This window comes from Triplophysa dalaica, chromosome 3, assembly GCF_015846415.1.
Source record: "Triplophysa dalaica isolate WHDGS20190420 chromosome 3, ASM1584641v1, whole genome shotgun sequence".
NCBI classification, from domain to species: Eukaryota; Metazoa; Chordata; class Actinopteri; order Cypriniformes; family Nemacheilidae; genus Triplophysa; species Triplophysa dalaica.
Genome location: NC_079544.1, coordinates 26,580,581 through 26,593,416, shown reverse-complemented (window position 1 = coordinate 26,593,416; position 12,836 = coordinate 26,580,581). Strand labels below are relative to the sequence as shown.

Genomic DNA, 12,836 nt, shown 5'->3' with positions numbered 1-12,836 from the left:
TTAAGTTTTCCTGCAAAATGTCTTGATAAACTTTGGAATTCATTTTTCCATCGATGACAGTAATCCGTCCAGGGCCTGAGGCAGCAAAGAAGCCCCAAACCATGATGCCCCCTCCACCATATTTCACAGTTGGGATGAGGTTTTGATGTTGGTGTGCTGTGCCTTTTGTTCTCCACACAAAGCGTTGTGTGTTCTTTCCAAACAACTCAATTTTGGTTTCATCTGTCCACAGAATGTTTTGCCAGTAGTGCTGTGGAACATCCAGGTGCTCTTTTGCAAACTTCAAACGTGCTGCAATGTTTTTTTTGGACAGCAGTGGCTTCCTCCGTGGTGTCCTCCCATGAAGTCCATTCTTGTTTAATGTTTTCCTTATTGTAGATTTGTCAACAAAAATGTTAGCATGTGCCAGAGATTTCTGTAAGTGTTTAGCTGACACTCTAGGATTCTTCTTCACCTCATTGAGCATTCTGCGCTGTGCTCTTGCAGTCATCTATACAGGACGACCACGCCTAGGGAGTGTGGTAACAGTGCTGAACTTTCTCCATTTGTAGACAATCTGTCTTACCGTGGACACATGGACATCAAGGCTTTTAGATATACTTTTGTAGCCCTTTCCAGCTTTATTTAAGTCAACAATTCTTGATCGTAGGTCTTCTGAGAGCTCTTTTGTGCGAGGCATGGTTCACATCAGATAACGCTTCTTCAGAACAGCAAACTCAAAACTGGTGTGTGTTTTTTATTGGACAGGCCAGCTTTAATCAACACATCCAATCTCATCACATTGATTGGACCCCAGGTTGGCAGACTCCTGGCTCCAATTAGCTCTTGGAGAAGTCATTAGCCTAGGGTTTCACATACTTTTTCCACTCTGCACTATGAATGTTTACATGTTGTGTTCAATAAAAACATGAAAACGTATAATGTTTGTGCGGTATAAGTTTAAGCAGACTCTGTTTCTCTATTGTTGTGACTTAGATGAAGCTCAGAACACATTTTATGACCAATTTATGAAGAAATCCAAGTAAGCCCAAAGGGTTCACATACTTTTTCTTTTCAACTGTATGTGAAGATCGATTGCAATATCCTAGTAGAGGCTTCTCCAGTGGTGTAGTCTACGTGATATGCAGGTTATACCCACTAGTAAAGATCAAGGATTTCCACATATCCACTAAAAAAAGTGAGAGGATGCATATCACCCTCGTTTTGTGTCAGAAAACTGCAAAGCACTTAATTTTGGACCATTGGTGCAACCGTGACATATGAAACCAAACGATATCATGAAAGGCAAGCATATAAACTACACTATTTGATTGTTTGCTTAACACTGCCCCTGAAGCTACTGCCGCTTCGGGTGACACTGCAGCAAGTGTTACAGAAAATGAGCCTGACGAGGCTGATGCTACGCTGTAACTTGTGTCATCCTCCATCGCGAGAGCGTCCTGGGGTCACAATCTCATTTCTCTGTGCGCGGGGAGTATTAAACTTTCTCTTCTTCTGCTTATCACTCACCCCTGCGTATTCTTTAAAAAAATTAACATAATTGTTATCATTAACTGTAAGGAGAATTTAATTTGTATCTTACTAGCCAACTTTACAAACGTTTGTTTGGTGAATCAATGATTCAAAGAGAGACAAAGAGAGAGATAACATGCACTACAGTGTACAAATATGATTGTTTTAGATGATAAAAGTTGAGAACTCCTGGCCTTGTGAAAGTCAGTCTAAAGAGAATAAATCTTTCAGATTACATACAGAGACATGCATTCGTGAGTGTGGTGGTGCTCATGGGTTGTCGATATGGGACGGGTGAGGCCGGGGGGAATCAGAGTATAATCACTACAAAAACTAGACTACACCACTGGGCTTCTCTAATGTTTACAATGTACAAAATATAACTTTTCTTATGATAAAAATAAAGGTATTTAGTGTTTATTATACAGTGTCTTTTGGGTGCAGGTCTGGTTTGATCAGTAGTTTGGAGCCCATCCTTTCTCTAACGGTCTTCTCCACCGCACTGGCCCTGCACTCCAGGCATCTGGATCTTAAACTGCGCCTTGACTTTCTATGGGCCACACAGGTACAAAAAATAGCCACACATGGACCATTTAAGATTTTTCTCTCCTGGGTTTGTAGTTCATCAAAACATTTTCTGTCACGTAGCTTGTAGCGTTTATTTGTGGCTTTCCTGCATTTTGTGTATCTTTTAGTAAAAAATTAACTAATAGCTATATATAGCTCAGTTATTAGACTTTGTGGGCCACTTTTTTCCTGTGATTGTCTATATTTTATTCCTTTTTCTTACAATCCAACACTCTGCATCTGCATACCGCCTCTACTGTCACAACATCAATAACTGAGGTAAGTCATGCCTTCCTCTCTAGGTAATGTGTCCCGAACCTCATGCCACATGTATAGTTAAGCTTCTTCTGCCTGCAAAGTGGGTTTTACATGTGCTAAATGTAAGGATGAAGTCAGACTGACAGAGAAGAACACAGAATTAGAGACACGCATCACATGTTCGACTTTGTCAGTCGGAGTCTACTAAGGGTACCGTTAAAAGCAGTGTATAAGCTTACAAAAAACACTGTCACAGAGCTGTAGACTAACATTTGAGAAAGGTGGCACCAGCCCTCAATTTTGCAGCACCAGATTCATGGGGTGAGGCTAGCAAAAAGAATAATTAATTTTAAACTTCGTTAAAATACGTTTAATACTGTAACATATGAGTAATCCAGGCTGGAAGCAGATACACATGCAGTAGCAGATTTACTAAACATAAGACAAAGTAACAAACGGATAAGGAAACAAGGACTACAGAAACAGGGACACCAAAGCAACATCAAATAACAACTTACACTAGACAACTGAAACACAAGGGCATAAATACAGAGAACATAGCAATATGACAAGGCGCACCTTGGGAAAACATAAACATCAAAAACTTCAACAGACTACAACACATGAAAAGGACAGGAAGTAACAAAAAAATCCAACATGTTAGGAACCTGTTTACATTGCATTTCTTGATGCCCAATTCCGGTGTTGTGACAATTTTTTACCACCTGTTTACACTCTAATTTTAAAGTGACCGGTATTCGATATCTGCATTTACACTATACACAGTGAAACCACACAACTTAGATGTACTGACCGGTAAAAAGAAGAAACGTAATTTGCCACGTCACTTTTTTTTTAAATAGACTGCAGAAATATTATCATGCGCAATGAAGTGACTGAAATATTTTTTTTTGTCAAATTTGTATTTAACATTTTTAAATCAGTTGTAGGTCAAATGGTTCCTTTAAATATTTTCTACCAGCAATATGTCCAAATATAATGTGGTGATATTTACATATGTCAACGTCCACAAGCGAGTATCACAACCTTTTTTCCCACTTCAAGCACAGGCCCTTTTCATAGAGATTTTGAAAAAATGCATGCGTAATGTGTGCAGAGATTTGTCCCTCAGTGTGCATATATATAAGGATTAAGACACATGTTATGTGAATAGTTTTTTAATCGTTAACATTAAGGAATTTCCCTTACAATATTTTAAATTGTCTCAATTGTGTGGTTTGGTTTAATTACAACTTTTCTGCTAAATTTAGTGCCAAATACGTCCAATCAAGCTCTGTTGTTGGGTTATTATTATATAGCTGTCACGTTGGTGTCAATGAGCAGGCAAAACAGGGGTCTAGCATTACTAAAATGACAGGAGGCTCACTGATGGGAAGGTGTACTTCCGCTTGTCCCGCACCCAGCTGTGCGCAAAGGCATCCGTGCCGAGGGGAGTACCAAAGTGGACAATGGGAGGTGTCTAGGGAGGCAAACAGGTCCCCCCTGCGCCTGCCTGAACTGCTCCCAATGAGCTGGATGGCACGGGGATGGAGTCGCCACTCTCTGCGGAGAGTGCACTGCCGAGAGAGCACATAGGCTGTCTGGTTGAGGTCGGCCGGAATATGAGTCCCCCGTTTCCTGCTCCTCCCCTTTACAGCGGACGGCAACAGGCCTCCTGGACGGCCGCAACCCCACCTCGGCCCAGGATCACGGCAGTGAGCCTCCATCCTACCCAAAGCATTTTTGCTCCAACGCCTCCCTGGAAACCCAGGAGGAACATGCTGTCGGATAGCCCTCGCTGCCGAGGGCCTCTTCAGCACCGCGATCACACTCTGTAGCGAGGGCTCTCTGACAGCATGTCCCTCCTTCATCCCGGGATTAGGCACCAATGTAACAATGTCAAGGAATAGGAAGAAGGAGGCGGGAATTGGCGAACATCAAACCAAACTTTTTATTAAATAAACCAACAACAAAACAGAAGTTAAATGCCGACAATTCCCTCACGGACCAACTGCCGGCCACACAAACATAATAAAACATAACATAAATCCAGGCCTGGTTCTCTCCAGTCCTTCGCTGCTGTCACTCCTCCTTTTATGCTTCCGAGTTCCTACATGAGAGATGCAAGACTGGTCCAATGCGCAGCTCATTTTCACTCGCGGCATCGGCCTTTCGCCGTTCCCTCACGGCCCTTGTCCCGCTCTGCTTGTCACAGTGGCGGTGCGCGGCTCCTGCATAACCGCTGGGTCATGCTTTTCCCTCATCCAGCTGCCTCAATGCATTGGCCTGCAGCATGGCCATGGCATGAAGTGCAGAGGCACCTTGACTCGCAGCAGTGTAAGCTTTCAACATCAGAGATGAAGAAAATGTACATGCTTTGGAAGGGAGCCTTGGACGGTCCCTCTACTCAACTCAACTCAACTTTATTTTTTATAGCGCTTTTTACAATTTTCATTGTCACAGAGCAGCTGTACATGAGACACATTGAATATAAGAAAAACAACTAAAGGCCTATACCTGTAAAAACAAGAAAAAGGTGAAAACAACAAAAGACAGACATACAAATGCTCCACACACACAATATGCATACATACTTACACACATTGACATTGACGCACACACGCAAACACACACGCACAGTGTAAGCATACAGAGGAGAGAGAACCACAGGTCAAATATTAAACGAACTATAAATTATTATATGCAATATTAATTATGTCCAACGGCCAGGCAAATAGTGCAAAAAAATATGCAAACGGTGGCGAGGAACCCAAAACTCCATAGAGAAAAAAAACCTTAGGAGAACCCAGGCCCAACCAGGGGATTCCAGTTACCCTCTAGCAAAAGCTGCTGCCTCTGCACAAGCTCAACAGTGCTTGCACAACAAGGCTAAATAAAAAATAAATAAACTTACGAATAAGGTAAATTATAGATTTAAGATTATCATTTACAATCTAATAGCATTTGAAGTGTTGTAGAAAAATCGTGTCAAGTTGCCGCGTCCTTTATCCAGCTCTATCATCTCAGCTCTTGTCAGGTCATCGCTTCCCATTCTCAGCTCTGCCATCAGGTCTGGGCATGAAATGCATCCTGCGGTAACCTTGGAGCAAAGAGACAAGACTGGCTGAGAGTAGAGTACTGTTCTGCACTCTTTGATGCAACAAGTACATCATTTTGTTGTTGGATGTGTTCCTGGTTCCAGTTGATCTAAATAATGCAGCCTAAATCCTCTGAGGATTAATATTGTGGAAGTGTAGTGTATGCAAGATTAAAAAGATGTGTCTTTAGTCTAGATTTAAACTGACAGACTGTAACTGCCAGGACTACATATCTTAGCAAACGTTGAGAAGAATCGTAATAATACTGTAATAAGGTTCAATAAAAGGAAGGAAGGAGCCCGGAACCGACCAACATTTAAATAAAGTTTAATCAAAACAAACAAACAATAACACGGAAGTAAAATGCCGGTAGCCACCTCACCTGTTTCCTCTTATGCTCTCGATTTCCTCCGTGAGATATGCGGGACCGCTGTGCACACAGCTGATTCCAACTATCACTCATGCCATCGGCCCCGCCTCAAGGCTCTCGTCCCGCCTTCCGCACCACAAATACTTACTGTATTCAACACAGTTGCGAAGCTTACAATAGGTACGTTTTCAACAGATTAAGATGTTAAATAACAACACAGTAGCAATGATTTCATTCTCTTTTTTTCTAGTAAAGTTGAGGTTGTTAGAGAAAATATAACTGTGCAGTCAGATGACATAAATGAAGGATTACATTTTTCATTGAAATTGGACAGGAAATGCTCACAACTGTTAAAAGTCATCATATCCCATCCCAAGAATAGACATGACATGAAGTCAGACTCATGACACATTGGGTATACTAGACCCTTTTTCAACTAATTTACTAATATAAGTTTTTCCAGCTGCTTCACTCAATTAAAAACAAGTATATGCCACAACATAGTTTGCTTGTCAGAACTGGATAGACACACCTCCATCATACTGTATTAATTCATTTCACTTTCTTTGAGTGAAGTCTACTCTGATATCAGTTTGTTTGTTTTTCATGTCTCATCATCAGGTTCTGGAGGACACCAGAGACTGTCAGTCCAAGCTCCAGTTCTGGCCCAATGTGTTCATCCCAGTTCAGCCAGCGCTTTTGCTTCTGCCACATGATGATGACAACAGCCACAACTTTTTTTTAGATCATAGCCAGAATATTATTGGAAAGACCTAACATAATTTATTCTCTCTGTAGTTTCAGCAGTGTTATATTAATAATCCAGAGGAGAACCGGCCCTCCCGGTTGAGTCTAGTCTCTCCCAAGGTTTCTTCACCACACTTACGCATATATACACTAATAGTTTTGGTTCCTTGCCACTGGCTTATACACTGGGAAATTGCTGATATTGCTTCTGGGGTTTAAATTAGCATATCATGTTATGGTATTATTGAAAATTGTTTTGGTAAAATTTAATTTTAAGATTCCAGTACTAGTAACATTTAAAATAATATAGTTAAATTAAATAATATATTTCGATTTAACAATTTACAAAACAATGAGCACATTTAAAAATCACATACTGTATTTTATTTATTAATCATAATGTATGTAAAGCTGCTTTGCAACATTTAAATTTGTGAAAAGCACTTTATAAATCAAATGAATTGATTTGAGCTTCGTATGAAATGTTGGCCATTGATGATTAATCATGTGCATGCATATTACTAACAGACATAAACACGGATACAGGCATATATATGCTATTAGAGTACTTGTATATGTCAGACATTTGTGATGGGCGAAGCAATGACACGCACACAAAAGTACAATTTACCACCCCCGAAGGGTAATTTATTATACAAGTTTGCTTGAATTGCCACTGAGTTATGCTTCCTACAAGATGCGTGGTCAACTGGCGTCTTGTCTTGTTTTCCTTCACTTCCTCCTAAAGTGGTACGAATCTGTCCTCTCGGATCCTGTACTTCCGGGTCCGCTGACGTGCTCCTCAGCCGGTCTCTAAACGTCCGATCCTGCAGAACATAAGCAGATATATGGCTCAGTGGCATTCAAGTCTCATGGAGACGTTTCTCACCTTCGTTTGTGTACCACCGGCTTTTGTAGCCGCTGGTAATTGGCATCCGGCTGTAACGAGTGCCAGCTGCCCCACTCCAATTGCCTCCGTCTCCATGGCGATTCTGATAGCGCCAGGGGTGACAGGTCACACTCCCCCCCCAAGTGTCGACCTCATCCTGATGGGAGACGGTGAGATGTTTTGGGTGGGAGGGGGCTTGTCACCTGACCAAGAAATCCCTCCTGACCACATCCTCGACAGACCATCGGCATTTCCGTGGGAGGACCCGGCCCAATGTTTCACAGTGAAGTGGTAGTCCTGGAGCGTCTGGAACCTGCTCGTAATCCTGGCATTGGTGTCCATGGCTTTGCTCATCCATTGTAGCGGCACGTGGTCTGTCACCAGGGTAAAACTTCGCCCTACGAGATAATACCTGAGCTCCAGGACTGCCCACTTTATGGCCAGGGCCTCCCTCTCCACCATAGCGTATCGTGTCTCTGCTGGAGTCAACTTCTGGCTAATGTATACCACAGGGTGCTCTACTCAGTCCTTCAGTTGGGATAGTACTGCTCCCATTCCGGTGTCCGATGCGTCTGTCTGCAGGACAAAGGGGCAGTCAAATTCCGCAGGGTGTAGGATCAGTGATGACGCCAGGGCTTCTTTTAGTGTCTGGAACGCTTGCTCTATTTCCGGATTCCACTTTACCTTGTCTGGCTGCCCCTTTTTGGTCAGGTCGGTCAGGGGACTGGCTATGGATGAAAAGTTGGGTATAAAGCAGCTATAGTAGCCCTCTAGCCCCAGGAAGGCCATACCTGGGATTTGTTGTGGGGTCGGGGGGTGTCCCGAACGGCTTCCACCTTCTTCATCTGGGGTTGGATTAACCCACGCCTCACTCTATATCCCAGGTACTGGGCTTCGGCGAGTCCGAGGTGGCATTTCTTTGGGTTCGCCGTTAAGCCGGCCTTCCTGAGGTCCATTAGCACTGTCCGCAACCTATCCAGATGGGTGTCCCAGGTCCCAGAGTGGATAACAAGGTCGTCAATGTATTCTGTGGCGCAGGCTTGATGGGGCCGTAACAAAATGTCCATCATTCTCTGGAATGTGGCAGGTGCCTCGTGTAGCCCGAACGGCAGCAGTGTATACTGCCAGTGTCCAGAGGGGGTGCTAAACGCTGTCTTCTCCCGGGCCTCTGGAGCTAGGGGCACCTGCAAGTATCCCTTTGTGAGATCCAGTGTTGTTGATGTACCGTGCTTTCCCTAGCCGGTCCAGTAACACATTCACCCGGGGCATCGGATAGCCGTCGAAGGTGGACACTTCGTTGACCCGATGGAAGTCATTGCAGAAGCGGAGAGTGCCATCTGGTTTAGGGAGCATTACGATGGGGCTAGACCACGGGCTGCGGGAGGGCTCTATAACTCCAAGCAATTTCATCCGTTTGATCTCTTCTTCTATAGCCAGTCGACGAGTCTCTGGCACCCGGTAGGGCCGCTGTCTCACCACAACCCCCGGTGGTGTGCGGACCTAGTGCTGGGTTATCCGAGTCTGCCCGGGTTTTTCCGAGAACATGTCTCTGAATTGACTGACCAGGGACTGGATGTCTTGTTTTTGAACAGGGGACAGCTGTTCTCTCATCTGTACTACTGGTGTTTCGGTCTCCGCGAAATCGGCCCTCTGAGTTGGGGATGCCATCTATTTTTTTAAGAGGTTTACGTGGTACAGCTGTACCTCCCGTCTGTGTCCCGGCTGACGGAGGTGGTAATAACCGGTCCTACCTTTTCCACCACGGTGTAGGGTCCTTTCCATGACGCCAGGAACTTGGAGGTGGCGGTGGGGGTCCGCACTGACACCCGGTCCCCAAGGCTCGAACTCCCTAGGTTGGGCCCTAACGAGGTGTTCCTTTACCCGCGCTGGCCCTTAACGAGGTGTTCCTTTACCAAGGGCATCACTCTGTCTATCCGGGTTCTCATCTGCTGGATGTGCTCTACCACGCTGCGACGCAGTGCTGGTTGTTGCTCCCAGGCGTCCCGGGCGACGAGGAGCCCGTGCGGTTGCCGGCCAAACAAGAGGTCAAAAGGCGTAAAATCGATGGACGCCTGGGGCACTTCCCATATCGCGAAGAGTACATATGGTAGAAGAAGGTCCCAGTCGCGCCCATCCTCTGCCACCACCCGACGGAGCATCCTCTCTAGGGTCTGGTTGAATCGTTCAACCAGTCCGTCCGTTTGAGGATGGTAAACCAATGTCCTTGGATGTTTCACGTTAAACAGGTGGCAGAGGTCTGACATCAGCCGGGACATAAACGGATCTTTACATCCAACAACAGCATACATTTGTTGTTTCATTCGCTGGCTAGTGGCAGCATCTGCTCTTGTTTGAAAATGGCTAACAGCGTGTCTCTGGTGGATGGTGGAACTAGGCGCACATAAGGCGGAGTCTGTGAGCAGTCATGGGCAGGCGTAAATCACTGTGACATCAGATTGTTAGGGGATCCCCAACAGCCTGTTTGTTTCAATGTTGTGGTTTAAAGGAGATAACAAAAGAAGAATAGATTGATTTTTATAATTACAGGTTGTTTCTGCACACACACTGGCGACTCAATTTCTGGTAGATAAACATTTAAAAGTGCATTTTCCGGGATTGCGCCCCTTTAAATACACATTTACATAATAACTGGAGATTATTGTGTTAATGGGTAGCATTACATTGTACGTTTTAGAACTGTTGGAGCTGTATTGGAAGTTGTGTAATGACACAATGTTAGAGAACGCAAGTTATGTAAACGTCATGGATGTTCGCTTCTATTGTCTCGTCTGCTTTACTGTTTCATTATTCCAACTTGTTTTGGAGAGTTAGTTAGTATGTTTTTTCTGTCAGATCACCAATATCCCATTCAAATGCATTCAAAAGCTAAGGAATAAAGGTATGTTTTAGCCCTTCAAGTGAAAGGGGACAACAAGGGACTTCCAGTAAAAAACTGGTCTATAGATCTAAGTGTTCTAGTAGCAGGAAAAGGGATAAGATCACAAAGATATCAAGGCCAAATCGTTTTTACTGCAAATTATTTTAATGTATCCTCCAATGCAGTACAGTATACTGGTGTACAAATACTACTCTTATTTTATAATTTTTTTCAGGCAGAAGAGGAAAGAGATGGCATGGAAAAAGTAAAACTTGACAACAAAAGAATTCTCTTTAACCTGCTGCCTGCACATGTGGCTCAACACTTCTTACAGTCAAACCCAAGAAATATGGTGAGAACATATATTTTCCAAGATTTGATTGTGTACAGAACTTTAAGATTTCCCTGAAAATAAGCAACACATTATTATAAGAACAGTCAGTCAAATATAATATAGACCAAATTATTGCAGATACATCAAATTTGTTCCAAATGCTATCCTAAGCTCCTGTGTCCACCTAAGACCAATATTGGTGCAGCCTGTGTGTTTTTACAGTTGTTTCCAATGTAAGTGCTGGAGTAAAAAAACAACGACAGCAGTTGCATTCCCTTGCGAGGGAAACAAAGCATGACTGCGTCTGAAGCACGTATGTCAAAACATCCAATCTCGAAGCGGTACGTCATAGGCAGGTGAAGTATGGACCAGGAAGATATAAAAGTATCTGGTATCTGGAACAGGTGTTTTACAGATTTTGATGCTGTAGGGGATTTAATGAGGAACAGTATTATTTAAACACTATTCTTCACCAAATATGTAAGAATTATCATTTGCTTTGATCACAATTATAAGTAGTATATTCTCACCCAACCTTTGTAAGGTTGGTGGACATATACTCTATCAACCCAAATTGTGATGAATTTAATTAATTTTGATCAATTATACTCATCTGGATCAAATTCATGATTTGGGGAAATCACTTAGCTATCCGAGCAGGTAGTAAGAATCTGCATGTTTAGGGATCCCGGATTATGAGCATGAACTACCAACAACGTCACGTGTGAAATAAAACAGGACTTTATTACCTAGACTAGACACACTGCTATATGCATCCATTAATAAGACTAAGTATGATACTTACTAGGGATGAGCGAGTACATCATTATTTGTATCTGTATCTGTTAACCATATGAATTATCTGTATCTGTATCTGTACTCGGACTGGGCGGGCCTAACCCGGCAGTGGGCGGGATTTAACCCGGAAATTGGGTCGGGTTGTCTTGAGATGGGCGGGGCTTTAACCGGTATGCTATTTTAAGCATGCAATTGATATGGGTCGATCAGAAATTGTTATATTTATTGCTGATTAGAAAAATATTTACATGACAGCATCAGCATTGAGCTTCAGATCAATGGTTTTGATCACGATAACAAACGAACTATATACAGAACAAGTTTTGCAACAATGAATACAACACATGCGGTTGCAATTATGAAGTAAAATGTAATGAACAAGATTTTGGGTGAAGTAAAAAAAACTGGTTAGAGCCAGCTGACGGTTTAAAAAAGAAAAAAAACTACGACAGGCAGAGACGCATTCTACCATGCACCCCGTCTGAACAAACCCCATGTTTATCAAAACTCTACTGGTTAATAAGTAAGTACTACAAACAGACGTAAAAAACAAACCTGAAGCTGAAGAAACCCTAAACGTTTACGGAAAAGACCCGCGAACCTGAGTGACTGAGGGAGAGACGGAGAGAGAGAGCTGCGAACACAGTCAGCAACACAATACATCTGTATGTGTGTAGGGGAGGGGCGCTGTGACTAGCCTATCACAGAACACAGACACAGTCAGCTACCCAATGAGGATTTTTATTCAATCCGAGCACAGATATTGACTCTTATTACTCGTATGATACTCGTACTCGGCAAAAGTGCTTTATCCGTACCGGATACTCGTTTCAGCCGAGTATCCAGCTCAACTCTAATACTTACAGTTTGTTGAGGCTGGAGTTGATCTTGGCTGGAAGGGATCATAGAGATCCAGTTTTATGCAAGGGATCTCTATCTGGAAAGATGAGGCAACAATTTATGGGTCAAAGGTGAAGTCTTCTTCTAGTCCATCCTTTGGATATGCAAAATGCAAGAAGAGAGAGGAGAGAAAGAACAAGCCCCCGTGAAACGAAAAACCTTGAACCGAAGATACTCTTTTGGTGGTCTCTTTTAAACTGTAAGGATGTCACATCCTACAGACGTGACTGACCCAATCAGGAGATGGCAACTTAGAAGGGAAAGTTAATGTGGAAGCTGATTGGATGTTCACTAAGAAAACTTCAAAGAGTTTGATAAACTAATATGAAAAGAGTTACCAAAACACAACAAACTTTAACATTAAGGAAATCACAAATGTGCCTCATAGATACCAAACATGATCTACTTATCATCTTGGTTAACTGAGTTACTACAAATCTAATAATTCTAGTAGTTATACATACAATCATGGATACTTTGGATTC

The 12,836-nt window shown here is 43.0% G+C and overlaps 1 protein-coding gene across 2 annotated transcripts in view; it reads left to right on the top strand.

The window, feature by feature from the left end:
• The window catches only part of adcy1b (adenylate cyclase 1b), a 101,807-nt gene that overhangs the window by 73,377 nt on the left and 15,594 nt on the right, over window positions 1-12,836 (top strand). The window contains exons 14-16 of one of the 2 annotated variants that reach the window (XM_056740914.1): window positions 1,957-2,077; window positions 6,604-6,672; window positions 10,555-10,671. In XM_056740914.1, coding sequence (XP_056596892.1) covers window positions 1,957-2,077; window positions 6,604-6,672; window positions 10,555-10,671 — 307 coding nt within the window. The remainder of the gene's footprint in view (window positions 1-1,956; window positions 2,078-6,603; window positions 6,673-10,554; window positions 10,672-12,836) is intronic. The other variant, XM_056740923.1, reaches the window with a different exon arrangement.